Consider the following 16555-nt stretch of genomic DNA (forward strand, 5'->3'; position numbering starts at 1 on the left):
TGAGTCAAAATTCCAGAGTCCAAGATAGGAGGAAAGAACTATAGAACACAGAAGCTGTCCATTGACCTCCTGCAGCATAGAATGCATCTGAATGTCTTCTCTCTCTCTCTCTCTCTCTCTCTCTCTCTCTCTCTCTCTGCACATGCCTGTATGTCTTGATCTCTGTCTCTGTATCTGTCTGTCTTTCTCTCACATACACATACTAAGAGTAAATACAAAAGATTTTTAATGGAGAATTAAAGGGAACGTTGGAGAGCATTATTAAGTAAATAGAAAATAACTACTGTTGTTCCTCTTATTGGTCAAAATAAACCACATGGACATGTAGAGAAAAAAAAGGTTCCTGCTTGTCAACATCTGCAAAGAAAAAGAAAAGGCATTTTACAAAAATGAAGGTTAAAAAAAAAGAAAACAAAAACAAAAAACAAAAAACAAGCAAACAAAACACTTATAGATGTTTTTCCAGATATGATTCTGAGGCAAAGAGGGACCTTGAAAAGCAAAGTGCCACCACAAGGAATAAAACAGTGAGATTCAAATGACAGGGAAGACAAGAAAGGCTATAATTTTTTTTTTTTTAATTTTTGAGACAGGATTTCTCTGCTTCTCTGGGTAACAGTCCTAGCTGTCCTGGAACTCACAGAGAACTGCTGGCGTATATGAGTTCCTGATACACTGATGGTCTGTAGGGCATGGATAATTTGCATATCATATGTACATATTGTAAGAAGGACTAGAAAATTGGTAACATCACATACCTTTTTGTTCTTTATGATTTTTGTATTGACATGATTGACCTTTCCATTCTACTTTCTCCCATGGTCACTGTTACAATATTTGCATGATGCCTTAATTGCAACTTATAAGAAACAGGCCATTAAATAATGTACCAATGAAGACCTAAATATAGCAAATTTGTAAGTTTATAGGCATTGTAGAGTGCTTGAAGTCATATTTAATTATCTCTGATAATAATGCATTTTATATTCAAAATATTATAAGGCGGATACACAATCTTATTTCTAGAAATAAAACATAAAAAGAAAAATGTAAGAACAAATACTATATTAGCAGTTTTAAAAAATCTCTAAATTAGTCTTACAATCATATTATCATATGCAAACATATTTGCAGCTAAGATGTTTGACAATCAGGATGAAGTTAGCTCAGGGTCCAACGTAAATAATAAAAAACAGAATCAGAGGAAGGACCCAGTTCACGAACACATAATTAATTAAAATTATATTTAGTCAAAATACCATGGAATTTAGGTATGTTTTTTATATATCATCCTATTCTTAATAAACTGTTTTCAATTTGAACTTGGAATTAAATTATTTTCCCATCATTCTTGATTCTCTTTTGAATTATTCTTATTCAGTGTCTCACACAATGTTTTCTTGACTAAACATGTAGACAGTGTGCTCATACACTTTCTCAATGTGCTTAGCTTAAGCCTACAGCTTATTCTGAATCAGCATGAGAGTAGGTGTTCATAAAGAAGAATTACTGGTCTGATCCTAAATGATTCTATTTCAGTGATTACAATGTGGCCTAACTATTTAGCATTAGGACTGTAAGGGGGGGTGCCTCACATAGTAAGTGTCATTTCTCAATCTTGAGTGACTGAGTTTCAAATGGAATGGATTCAAGTACATTCCAATTGCCAAACAACAACAACAAATCAACTAGACAGGCAGGCATGGAAACACAGGGTATTATAGTCAAGAAATGCTCTCTCTTTTCTCTAAGTTATTACTGGAGATGTCACCTATGAAGAATCCTTTTATAGGAAGCTCCTTTTCTGTTTTCAATGCATTTGCTTTAACCCTGCCTGCTAGGCATAGGAGAAGCTACCAGGATGTTCTAAGGCTGTGTTACCATGATGTTCATAATGGTTTCTAGGAGCCTTTCATTTGCTCAAAATGTGAGCTATAAAAACATGAAAAACCATAGATAATTTTAGGATAGAAAGTATATGCAAATATGTGGCAATACAAGATCAGAAATATGGATACCAACAAATGTTAATAATCCTGGCTTTGCCAAGGTACTTTGGACTAACTAGATCATTCCAATTATTATAATGTAAACATTCAAAATAAAAAATAAATTTAGAATATGAAATAATAACACTAAATATAGATTCATATGCCAAATATGTTTCAGACAAAGACCATTGCATTAATTTACTTTGACAATCACAATTTAGTATATAAAATGTGTATGCCACATGGCTATAATTATCTTGGAAGGCTGAGGAAGGAACTTTGAATACTATGTCAAACTAGCTTCCATGGTAAGTATCAGTGTAGCCTGGCTATAGGACAACATCTTGACTCTGCTGCTACCCCAGCAAAACACACACACACACACACACACACACACACACACACACACACACACACACTACATACAAATTTAAGTCAGAATTTAAATAGAATGGTCAAATGTATTTATTTTATCTGTATGATATAACATACTTAGAATAATTTACAGGTACCCCACTAACTTTTACTATGTATAGAGGATAAAATAATAGCTTTTGGTAATTGCATGAATGAATTGTAGGAAATGTTTTATATTAATTTAATGTAAAATGTTCCATATTAATTTAATAAATTTAGTATGTTCTCTAATATCTTAAAAAAAGACATTCATAAGATATTGATAAATAGATTTTAAAGAAATACCTTTATTTAAGAATTTGTGTTGACAGATTCTGCCATGTAGCTCATGCATTAAAGTTGCCTGCTGTCAAGCCTGACATCTTAAGCTTCATCCTCAGTCTCTGAAGGTGGAAGGAGAGAACTGAGTCCTCTAAGTTGTAGTCTGACCTCCTCACAAACCCTATTGCTCATAAGCCCCACCCACATGCAAACAAGCCTACACACATAGACACGCAAACATATATACATACATACAAACAAATAATGTACCTTTAAGTTTATTTCAGCTATTAACTAGTGCTACTTCTAAGAACATTATGCTAAACAAAAACAGGCTTTACACTGTCCTTAGTTTTGTATTATTTGGACTTTCCTATATTACATAATTTCATTATATACAGATATACTCTTTCTCAGTCTAGTCTGCACAGAATGGTAACTTATTTTTATGAACTTTAATTTCTTTAACAATAGTGGATTATTCATGCTTTATTTTTAATTTTGCAACCTATCTTTGTATTGTGCTTGCATTTTGTTCCTCTCCATGTAATACTTTTTTATTATTTATTCTAGAGAAAAATATGTTGTCAATTCCCTGCGGTGGAAATGCCTCTCCCACACTGGGATTTTGACAAACTGCTCTTTTGTCATACATGGGAAGAACTGAGAGCATGTTATAATCCCTGACTTCAAGCTTGCCACTCTTACATTCATGACTATTATATCCTAGCTTTCGGAAATTTTCATCTTAGTCATATGTTCATGTTAATACCTTTTCAAAATTTATGTATAATTAGGGATCTACATTTATGTCCCTCAAAATACATTTTAAGGTTCAGTGTGAAACTGGTCAATGTTAACATAATTATTAATTTAACACTGTAATGCATATCAGCATTAATACTTTTATTTCTCTGCTATGCAGACCTCGAGTAGAATGAAAATCCTGCTGTGGTGAAATGGTTCCCCTTAGTTGACCTTCCCTACCTTCATATTTTAGAGAACTTTCAGGGTCCTCAGTCACCCTACGTTTCTCTCTGTTTCCCTTTGGCTGTCTCCCTGACAATGCCACAGTACCTAGTTTTAATATGATAAAGAAGCTTCAATAAATCATGCACCTAATTTCTTTTACATTGTATTTCCCCTAAAAGTCCAAGTAACCTTTGTGTTTATGAAACTTAGAATCAAATTTCTTTATTGATGAGAAGTTTGCAGAGGTTGTATTTAATTATATTGAATCCACACATCAATCTGTAAAAAGCAGTCTTGCTTATGTTATTCTGTCTCCTTAACCACAGACAGAATAGAAATCTTAATTGTGTTAGCTCTTCTTTAATAAAATTCAATAAAACCTCCTGAATATAATCACCCACATACTTTATTAGACTTATTCTTCAGTTCCTTTATCTTTGGTTAATTAGGCTTGTTAGTTTTCATAATTAATAACATTTTATGTTGAATATTTGTTAGTTTTATCATTAAAATGCATGGGGGTTGTGCTTTATTTCTTGTTTTCCATTCCTATGTTCAGTGATTATATGTGTTCTTTAATTAGTTTGCTATATTGATAACTTCTATTTATTTACAATTGTTCATCTTTGCTCTGGTTACTGTTTTATCAACTTGAAACAAGCTACAGTTATCTTGAAGAGATTCCTCAACCAAGAAAAATTCTTCCATCAAATTTGTGTAGAGGCAATCTGTATAACTTTTTTTTTAATTGATTTGGAAGACATCAGCCAGCTGTGACAGTGTCACCTCTGGGCAGGTGTTCCTGGGTTGTATATAAGACCACACATGGGGAAGAGGCTAGAAAGCAGCAACCTTCTGTGGCCTCTGCTTCAGTCCCTGCATTTCTTTATTGCCCTGAATCCCTTTGACGTTGAACTGTGATGTGGAAGTGTAAGCCAAATAAACTCCCTCTTCCACAAGGTGTTTCTGGTCATAGTGTTTATTACAGCAATAGAACCTAACTAATACACTCTCTCTTCCCTCTCCACTTCTCTGTCTACACAGCTCTCTTATGTATATGTGTGTGTATGTATATATATGTTTATGTGTGTATATGCATGTATGTATGTATTGTGAGTATATATTTATATTCACCACAGTAGATTGATTTCATTTCAGTAAGTTAGAGGAGTGGCTTAACATTTATTTTATTTAGTCTATAGATATGTAATATCTGTCATTTAGAAGACTGTGTTGTATTAGTATCAAAGTTTTTTGTTTGTATGTTTGTTTGTTTGGTTGGTTTTGAGACAGGGCTTCTCCATGTTGTTTTGCTGCCTCCACTTGATCTCACTCTCTAGCCCATGCTGGCCTCCAACTCACAGAGACCACATCTTGAGTGCTGGGATTAAAGGCATGTGCCACTACCACCTGGCATACCAAAGCATTTTAAATGATAAAAAATAAGATGAAACACTTTTTGTTTCATTTTATTTGGTTTGGTTTGGTTTGGTTTATCAAGACAGGGGTTCTCTGTGTAGCACTGTCTAAAGGTATCCTGGAACTCACTACATAGACCAGGTTGCCCTCAAGCTCACAGAGATCTACCTGTCTCTACCTCCCAAGTACAGGGATTAAAGGTGTCTACCACCATGCCTGGGACACATTTCTTATGGACAATATTTTCTAGAGTAAATTACACATATATGAAATTACTTGTTTCATTAAATATTGATAATAACATGCCAACTATTTTCTCTTTCTGAAAATTTCCCTAAAATATGTTTGGCTTGTGGGAGGTTCAATTTTCCTGCAAGGATTTCTAAATTTTTAGATTTGAAACAGAATAGGAAAAAAATAAATATTTTTTCTTTTATTCTGAATCCTAGAATTAATAAACTTTCTGAAAAATGCCAAGACTAAGTTTAAGACATTTTATAATACAGAATATAATGTTTTCAAATATGTTTTTATGTCTCAATTCTTTGTTAATATTTTTATTAAAATTGAACATTCTTGTTACAAACTACACAGAGTTCCCTCTAAGAATGTGAGCATGTGTTATAAAAACCCCCACTATTGCTTTCTCTAAGTTTACTCAAAATTTAGACCTTGAATGTTTTACATACTGGATATTTTTTGTTTTGTTTTGCTTTTTAGTTGCTTCTTGGCTCTTCTTGGGGTATTGCTAAAACCAATTGTCATCTCTTAGGCTCTGACAGCTTGCCATGAGTTCTGACAACTTTCTCCCACTCCAGCTCCTGAATAATATGTAATTTCCTTGATAGGAAAAAACAAAACAAAACATCATCTTGGTATTCATGTGAAGCCATGGTATTCATTTTTCATTCTTTTCTGTAAGCTAATGAGTTCTAGCAGAGACAGGCTTCATATAGTTGTCTTTTGCCAAAAGTCCCACTAAAGCATATGGAGCTAGAGGCAAGCCACAGCATTAAGGAGATTTGCTGTAAGCCAAGCCTCTAAAGTATGTATTGAAATACTAAATACATCCCTGTGTGTTTTGCAGACAATCCTGATTTACTGAGCCATGTCTCCGTGGGCATTAGAGTTCTGGATGTCAATGACAATCCACCTGAACTTGCCAGGGAATATGATATTGTTGTCTGTGAGAATTCTAAACCTGGTCAGGTAAGTTAATGCTTTTCTTCCTACCACCTGAATGGAAGAAGAATAAGCTGCTTTATTTCTATTATTCTTAGGTATTATCCCCCAAATCCCTCAGTATCATTTTTATGCTCAGTGACGATAGTTTTATAAGGTTTTAAGTACAAATACATTTTTGAGCATTGTAGGAATGAATTTTCCCTGCATTACAATATAATTCGGAACATGAACTCATTTAGGTATAATCCTTTCATCATGTCAAATAAATTGCATTGAGTAGCCTAGGTACAGCCCTGCATTCCGTGGGTAGCAGTATTCTCTCATAGCCTGATGAAGACTACAGACTGTATCTAGGAGGAGAGTCTGGAACAATTCACATTTGGGACAAAACATACAATGGTAAAATGTTGGTTCTGAAAGGTGTGTGTGTGTGTGTGTGTGTGTGTGTGTGTGTGTGTGTGTGTGTGTATTTGTACTCATGTGAGGATTTTTTTTTATGCTATTAAGAGCCCCTAAGAGTTATTGAATGGGGAAAGTAAAGAACAATAGACAGGGAAGGAGACTGGATGCACTGTGCCACCCATTAGAAGGGAAATGTGCATTAATCTTATGTTCTGTATGACAAAATATATGAAACCCACGGCCAAAATAAAAGTGCATGTATTATCGCACTTGCTGTGACTCACCCTCACTAAAGTATGGCTACTCTGAGTCTACTAAGGCTCTCACAAGACTCTCATCACGGTAGCATTCTTTTTTTCAGCCAATTCTTGGGATTCTATAGATTCTCTCCACATTGTTTGCAACTTCACTTTCCCATTTGCAATCCATCAAGGAATTCTAGGTGTTTTCTTGGGAGACACCATACCTAGTTTCTTGCCACATGGATTTTCTCTACAAAGCCAGTTGCTTACTTTGTCTGCTGCATAAAGTGAGCTCCTCTTGCACAGAGCGAAACAGTTGTCTTCCACAATGTAATCATTTGATTGGTACATAAGTTCTATTGGCAGATTTGGTTGATAATGAGGGACACAGGTTTTATTCACACTTAAGGAAAAGGGATTAGAGAACGATGAGGATTCTTGCAGTCCACCTTAACAATTGTCAGCTACAGGTAAATTAAGTAAGGAAGAAAGTATCAAAGTCCTGCATTAAACAACTTTGAATTTATGTGGGTTCATCAGAATGAGTACACCACTCGAAATGACTTAAAAAATATGAAGCTCATGATGAAATATTAGTTATTTTTCTATGCATATATAAAAATAAATAATAGAAGCTTCTTAGCATGTAAACTGGTTACTCATTTTAATATTGACAGATCAATATATACATGTATGTTTAGTCTAAACTGGGTGACATTTAGCATCACAGGAGTATAGAGCCAGAAACATATTTTTGTTTGCTGGAGGTGAAAGGACAGGTAATAAGGATGGAGATGTGACCCCTCCCCAAATAAGGTAGTATGATGTAATATTATTAAGATGATATGGGTGTTCCTGGTCATGTCCTCATCAATTTCAAAGCATACATGGTGACACCATTGCATAATATCTTATTTCTATGGGAAATAGAAGAGATCACATGAAATATTCATGTGTAATTTTAAACGACTATTATCATTCCCCTTATATTAAGAAAGAAATTAAAAATGTATACATAATACAAACAAAGGAAGAATAATACTGTTGCTGATGCTTCATGAGAAAAGATAAAAATAAAAATGAAAAAACAACTTAAAATCAACAACATCATGGAGACAGCTATTAATTATAGTTATATTACATGTTTGTCAGTAACAAATCCAAGAAAATCCCTTAAATGAAAATAGTTCTTACTACACTGGAAAAAAGCAAAAAGAAATATTAGAAATAAGATAAAAAATAACCATATTACCCCCAAAAAGGGTAATATGTGAACATATAAACAGAACTAGGGTATTAGTTGTAGGATTATGTGGAGTCTTTCCTTTTTCAGTATGTACAGAGTGTAGTGACCTAAAGAAATGCCAATGGAAATAAGTTAATAATCTGTTACATAACAGATACTGTTATCCTATCTTACAATAAAGATGGAAAATTATAGAAAACTTTCAAAACATACATATGTATATAGATACACATATGTATATGTAATCATAGAAAAATAAACTTCATCAAATAAAATTATCTAGAGAGGCATATTTCAATATCATGACAAAGTTTGTACACAAAGTACCATTCAGTGTTGCACTTAGATGTACATTGTTTTAAATTGAAGGAGAAATAGATAAAAAACCATAAATAGATAGCTGGGTAGTCTGAGGATTCATCTCAGCAACAGATACTATATTCACATACAATTTTGACAATGATATTGCTAACTAAGTATCATGATTGTCAAGCTTTATGCAATGGGAAGTATGCTACCTCATATCATTTTAATATATATTTTCAACTTTTCAAAATATATAACAAATTTTATTGGGTATACAACAAATCTTCAAATATTAAAAAATATATTTCTCCTTCTTCTCATGCTATATCATATTTTGAAAGTTAAAAGTATTTCCCAAAAATTACCCTCTGGAATGTATAGCTAAATGTTGTAATTTTGATAAGAATAAAATAGAAAAGTAATAAGAATATTTAATAAGAATGAGGGTGCACATATACCATGTCAAATATACAGAAATTATTCCATAGTTAATGGCAAAATTTTAATTCAGATTCATATTATGGAAAGAAAACAAAACAATGCAAAGTAAATTAAGCATTTATTTTTGATACTAATATAGCTTAATCTATGTGACACAGAAACAGTTTATTTATGAACACTAATAAATGAAATGGAGCAAGATCATCCTTCTCAGAAAATATTAAAGAGCTCATAGAAAGAGAAGATCATGGCAAGAAAACTAAAAAAAAGGGGGTATAAACTACAGTATCACAAACAGTATAGGATAACTAATTAATAGTCTCATGTGTATGAAATGGTAGTCATGAATTAAACTTATATAAGACTTTAAAATTTAGAATTGATGCATTTATTCCTTTATTTTTAATTTTTTAGATAACTCAGAAATACTGCCTACTTTTTTTTAATTAAATTGATTGCATATAAAAAGGATATCTCCACAACACTATTTTCAAAGAGAATGACAGCAATGACTGGAAAATATATTACAGCATGTACTCATCTTTCAATAGTGTTTGGTAGACAGCTTTTGGCATTAATGTTAATTGTTCTACATAGAGCTGATCTCCATTCTGAATTAAGATTAAGGTGTCACAAATGGTGTATTGATAAACCAAATAAGGGGAAAACAATACACTAAAATGGAAAAAAAAATATTCAGGTAACACAGGTAGGGAAATCTAAAGCATTTAATAAAGCTCATTTAATAAAAGTCATTTTTTTTTTTCTGAGTGAAAGCCCAAATGTTACTTGTATATATAAAATTTAAATCAACTTTATACATTTGGGAAGCATTGAATCAATGCAAGGTTTTACTTATGCTTCATTATGATATAATTAGAACAGAAAAACTAAAAATTATAGTACTTAACATCACATGAAAAACTAAGACACCCAGAAATAAATGGATCTTTATTATCATCTATTATTACTTACAAATTGCAACCTCTAAAGCTTAGATCTGCATCCCAATGAAAATTGTATTATGTTCATTTGAATTTACTTAATGTTATAAAAAAAACAAAGTAGACTGGCACAAGCCTTTAAACCCATTACTGGGGAGGCAGAGGCAGGCAGATCTCTGTGAGTTCAAGGCCAGCCTGGACTACCAAGTGAGTTCCAGGGGAGGCGCAAAGCTACACAGGGAAACCATGTCTCGAAAAACAAACAAACAAACAAACAAAAAGAGTAGACTGAAAGTTTCACTTTCTTTATTTTGAGGCATACATGAACATATCATTATTTTAAGACCTTTATAATTGAATGTATATCTTATATATAATTAACTGTATGTCTGATTTACCTTTATTTATATAAACTTTGATGTATTGCATTATTATACTATCATAGTTAACTTTGTTTTACTTTTGAAACAGGGTCTCCCTGTGTAGCAATGTGTGATCTAAAACCTGCTGTATAGACCACACAGTCATGGAACTCAGAGAGATCCTCCAGTCTCTACCTCCAAAGGCGGGTAGGAGGAAAAAACTCATGTGCCACGACACTGAGCACCTATGTAAATAGATATATTTTTAATTATATACATAAATACCTTTTGAAGTTGTGAAACCATCTGGAAGTTCAGAAATATCGTATGCTCCCTTTTAGTAGTATAGCAATACATGCTGTCTCATGGTGCTCAGAAGTAATCAGTTTATCATTACATGTGGTTTATATGTGAACTGGTTTTGGCTGGATTTCAGATCCAGACTTTCTCCACTGCTCCCTACTTGTGCATGTGGATGTTCACTTTGTCGGTACCTTTGAGACAGCTCTCCTGTCACTGCACTGCCAGCCTGCTATATTTGATCATCATGGTATTCTCTTGCATTTTATTTTTTGTTATATTCTTGACTTGATTTCATAAGGTCATGTATATATGAGTATGAAATATGGCTTAGCCATCTCCCACATACTACTACCAACCCTCTTCTTGCCCTTGTTTCCATTAGTCCCCTTAGGAACCCTGGACAACTTCTAGTTGATTGGTAACGCTATGTATCTACTTCTCTGTACCTATTAAGAACCAAGAGCGCATGTGGAGTTGTGGGATGGAGTGATATGATCAAAATAAAATTCTCAAAGAACTAATCAAACTACTTTAAAAGAAATTTTTATTAATCTAGTACTCAAAATAAGAAGACACATGTAATATCTGTCTTCTGAATCAGGCTTAATCATTATTTTCCAGGGAAAATCTTAGTGATTATTATTATGTTTTTTTTCATGTTTGGCATGTTTCCAACTCTGTTGCCAAAGTGAACTTAACCTTTTGATGAAAAAAACAAAAACAAAAAACAAAACTATCTTTAAGTATAGTTTTCATAATATTTAAATGAATCATCACTGACACTTTTGAACTCTGTGATTTGCCTCTAACAGATAAACCCTTCTGGACATTTCAGGTTTTTTTTGTTTGTTTTTTTGTTTGTTTGTTTTTCTGTTGCATTCTGGATGGAATGATAGTATTTGCGATGGAATTTCACAAATTTTATCCCAGAATTGAAATATAATAGTATTTAAACTTTGAATTCTCTAATAATTTTGCTGAAGTCTATTTATGTTTTCCCCGCAGGGGAATAACATAGAGTCTGCAACTATTGTTTATAAAGTTGAAGATCCTCCTGTTAAATTGAGAACCAAAATGTATTGGAATGTTGCTGTGGTAGAGACATTCACTTTCCAAAGTTCTAAACATGTTCAATATCAAGACCAGGTCAATTAAACACCAATATAAATAGCAACAGTGTAGTACTATACATTAAACCACCTTAAACAGAAAGTCAGGTATGCATGTTGAAATTTAGAGCCAATCCCCAAATTACAGTGAATGCACAAAATGTAAATGCCTAAACTGGAAACGTCTTTTGTTAATATCAAATATACTGTGGCCATTTTATTTTATGTTAAAGAGTAAGCTCAGGGTTAGCTAACATTAAAAGTCGTTTCTTAGCCGGGTGGTGGTGGCACACACCTTTAATCTCAGTACTCGGAAGGCAGAAGCAGATGGATCTCTCTGAGTTCAAGGCCAGCCTGGGCTACCAAGTGAGTTCCAGGAAAAGGTGCTAAGCTACACAGAGAAACCCTGTATCGAAAAACAAACAGACAAACAAAAACAAAACAAACAAACACAAAAAGTCATTTCTTGCCTAAGAATATAGGTCTGTTGGACAAGTACTTGTCTAGCACAAAGAAGCTTTCAATTCTATTGCCAGCTCAGGAATTAATTAGATGTGATGTCCCATGCCTGTAATCCTTGCATGAAGGAGGTGGAGGCGAGAGGATCTGAAGTCCCCATTCCTCTATCCTACATGGAAAGATAGAAGTCCAAAATAGCCAAACCTATATACGAATAAGTATGAAAATTAAAAAAATCATTTTATTACTTACATAGCCTCTGTCATATCACATACATCTTATTGATTATATAATTTCATATGAAAACATAACATGTTTTATTACAGATTTATAATCTGTCATGATTCAATACACCTAACCTACAAAAGTTCATATTATTATAAAATGACGTTTGGTGATCTAATATAGGATTTGATATTGATAAACAATCAAAATCATTGATTAATTTAAACAACATATTAAGTGTTTCTTAGGACTTCATATTGATTGTGAGGGCTGAGGGTAGTGCACTTTACAAATGGTAGGCTGCAAACAGTGTATCTCACTAGTAGGCTGCTTGCTTATTATATCAACGGCCAGAGTCAAGGTTCTGTCTCAGTGCTGTATAAATGGAAAAACAAAAATGAATCAACCAAAGAAAAAAATAAAAGTGTGTTTCCTGGGAGAAAAGTTATATTAATTTAAATATAGGATATTGAGTTTTTTCCTAATACTATACCCTTATATCAATACACAATAGTCTATACAATTTTAAAAACAGTGACATTTGTTTTCAGATATTGTCAAAATTTTCTTAGTATCTATTTACTTGTAGTTATTGACTATCAAGTTGACTCCACTTTCAAAATGTAAACCAGATCGATGGCTTTCTGTCTTTCACATCTTAAAAAATAATCAAATATGTCATGCACTAATCCAAGCTTGGCTTCTTGACTGAGAACATTTGTGTGAATCCAGGAAAACAAGAGAATCAAAACCAAGTTGTCAGAGATTGCACATTGCCCTACAATCACAAAAATAAAAAGCACTCAAAACTGAATAAAATACAAACCCTGAAAATAGTGCTTTTGGAGAGCTATCATTTGTTTATCTATGTGCTAGATTCTAAAATGGCATAAAATACCTAACACGGATTACCCATACATTGTAATAAAGAAATGAAAGAGTAATAATTACATAGAAGAATGGATAAAAAGTAGTAATAAGTACAAAGGAGAGGAAAGGACAACTACAAAATTAAGTGAATAAAAATTTAATATGCTTGCACTTGACTATCAAAATTGCAAAAACATCAGGTGCCCAGGACATTTGAAGCACATTGTAATATTGTTTGTATTATGGGTGAGACTGGAGGTTGTTTCAGCAAACAGATTGATCTCTTTGGTAAGTTCAAATACGAAATGATTTGTGTAAATATGGAAAGGATATTATAGAAAGATTAAAAAAGAGGAACATAATGCAATATTAACTACCCCAGAATTGCCACAAAGAAGCTCATGACTCTAATATTTAGAATGCATTCAACTTATTTATATGTTTATTATTAAATGACTTGTAAAGAAAATGATGCTCCCTGTAAACACAGAAAAAAAAAATACTCAGTTTGTCTAGATGAATTGTTCTTTGTCCATCCTTACAAAATTCTACTCTGAGTTAACAACTGAATTTGCAAATAGATTATAATGTTAAAAATATTTCATGGAAAGTAGTATAAAAAACTAAAGAATCATATGAATTAACATCAAGGGTGTAAGATTAGTTTTGAAACATGATAAAAGAAATATATTTTTGTATGTTGTCAATATGTGTACAATAAATGTGTGATTGTGTGAGGGTGCATGAGTGTGTGCCAGTGTGCATGTGCATACCTGTGAGTGATTTGGGCACTAAGACATGAGGTGTGATGTTTGAGTGTATTTAACCCTGAATGCAAATTTTTAAGACAAAAAATGATTTTCACTCAGATTATATTAAGAACTGATGCGTAGAGAATGCAAATATATTGCTCAGTTGGCACAACATTTTAAACTCTGTTTGAAGCCTTCTGTGCAGTTGAAATTGCTTTTAATTCTTCATTAGTGCCTTAGTAGTCTATTTGGAATCAAAAGTCAAACTGCAAAAAGAAATCTATGTGGAGAAGAAGTAGTTGTACTTAAAAGAGGAAAGTAGCAGGAAGAAATTTCATCTCTAAACTAAATACTCTAGAGTGACATAAATTTTCTCTGGAAATCAGGATGGAGGCTAAGGAACTCTTTCCCACTGAGACGACAGAGGTTGATAACTGATGACAGGGTTGTGCAGGGACACCTGAGAATTCATGGAAGACCACTCTGGAATCTACCACTTCCAGAGTATAAATATTTCCTGCATCTCATGACACAAAGGCATGCTATTGCTATTGCCTTGGTTCTATTTTTTTTCTATTTTTTCTTAGTTATCTCATTTACCAACCAATATTTTCAGTACAAAGAGAGAGATTTAGATTTTTTTTGCTGTGTTATTCTTGTGTTTTCATACTCTACATCATCAATAGAAGCTATTTTTTGTGTTTTCTTCAACTTAACAAAAGAAGTTGATAATCTGAATGTTTAGGACTGTAACTTTTAAAATAGAAAACATCACACATTTTTACTTGTTTGGGTACATATTTTTAGGGCAGCATTGGCCAAGGTAATTAGAATTTGTATTCTTCCTTTGTCTGAGCCACCATAAATGTCAAATTTCATCAGTGAGTCGCTGAAAGTTCTGTGGTCACTTACACCACTGTTCTAGTTCTATGGATATATCACAGTTCATGGAACTCAATTTTCTCTCATATGAAATTTAGGGCCTGCACTGTCATTTCTTGCTTCTCTTGAAGGTTAAGGAGGGGCTGTGTTGTTCATACACTTTTGGACAGAGACCAACATATATGTACATATATATAAAATACACATCAACATTCTTCTACCAGGTCAATGGATGTTATATTTATGCAAAATGCTTCCTGTTTAAAAAAGTGTGCTTCACCGAAATTTTATAACCACTTAGCCCTGAGGAATAAGAAAATAAGCGTCAGTGTATTATGGTACAGAAAGGAAATAAATTCAAATTATTTGTATATCTTTATGTAAAATAAGAGTATGGGTATTTATAAATTAAACTAAAACTCTTTTCCTAAAATCGTGGATGGTATGCAAGTTAATTGGTTCTTTGATGTGTTTAATTTTAAACACTTTAGTTGGAAAATTGGTCTTTAAAATTCGTTAATTAGAACAACTAAAATGACAGTATAATTAAATCAAAGGAATAAACAAATTAAACTTACTGTTAATGTCTGTGTTTTCTTTAGGTTATTCACACCATCACTGCCACTGATAAAGATGACTTTGCCAATGGACCAAGGTTTAATTTTTTCCTTGATGAGCGCCTGCCCATGAACCCAAACTTCACACTTAAGGATAATGAAGGTGAACATAGATATGTTTTGTTGATCTATGTTTTTTCCTGTTTTGACTGGCAGGGTACAGACATTATTAGATCTGTCTGATTCTTCTATACCCAGGAACAGCTTGCAAATTGACATTCAAACTCAATCTGATGTTAGCGTGTTATGATCTGTGACTGGCTTGTATTTAAAACTGAAACATATGTACGGATAACAATCATTGAATTCACTCACTAGTTCTTTAAACTAGAAATGTACATGCACTATGCTCTTGGGAAAATTGTAAGAGAAATCTTAGCTGATAAACATGTTTATAATTGCTGTGGCAACTGCTAGAAGGCAAAATATATTTGAATTAGGAAAAGTGAAAAATATGTCCCAAAGAGAGCCACTAAATCAGATGCAATCTTTGAAATCATGCTGCCTTAGGAAAAGTGTCCCAAAGTGCTGTACAAATTGCATTGTCTCTTGTTATGATAAATGTATGCGAAAAGATGGACAGAAAATATCCACAATCGTAGGATATTATGGTTTTAAAATTAATTTTAAATGTATTTTTAAATAGTTTCTAAAAGTTTATAATATATATTTTTAAAATTACTTTTGTTTAATCATCTGTCTTATGTTGAGAAAAAGAACCCACCTAAGTTAGTAATTATGGGAAATGTATCATTATTTAGATGCTCTGTCTATTTGTTCCTCAAGGTTTTATTTAAGACCCTGTTTTATTTTGACAGAGGGATATTAAAAGGTAATTAGTATATGTAATTTTCTAGTTAGCACCAATATTCCTCTAAATGTTTATGATGTTGATTTGAATATGCTATGGTCTAGGATTTACCACTTTGTATAGAATCCTAAAGAGACACAATAGTATATCAGTCTTATAAGGAACATATATCCTTTCTCTGCATACTTGAAGCAAACATAAAACACATAGTTAACTCTGGGCAGAATTGAGACTTATGAACAGTACCACAATAAAATGTGTACATATTCTTTTTCTTTAGTTAAAATGCATATTTATAGAAAATGGTAGAAAATGGTATAATGATATTATAAAAATTCA

At 32.7% G+C, this 16555-nt stretch overlaps 1 protein-coding gene across 5 annotated transcripts in view; it reads left to right on the plus strand.

Moving 5' to 3' along the window:
• Positions 1 to 16555, plus strand: part of Cdh18 (cadherin 18) — an 827162-nt gene that overhangs the window by 789626 nt on the left and 20981 nt on the right. For all 5 annotated transcript variants that reach the window (XM_036207191.1, XM_036207193.1, XM_036207194.1 and 2 more), the window contains 2 exons: positions 6148 to 6269; positions 15391 to 15508. In XM_036207191.1, the coding sequence (XP_036063084.1) occupies positions 6148 to 6269; positions 15391 to 15508 (240 nt within the window). The remainder of the gene's footprint in view (positions 1 to 6147; positions 6270 to 15390; positions 15509 to 16555) is intronic.

This window comes from Onychomys torridus, chromosome 15 (assembly GCF_903995425.1).
Source record: "Onychomys torridus chromosome 15, mOncTor1.1, whole genome shotgun sequence".
Taxonomy (NCBI): domain Eukaryota; kingdom Metazoa; phylum Chordata; class Mammalia; order Rodentia; family Cricetidae; genus Onychomys; species Onychomys torridus.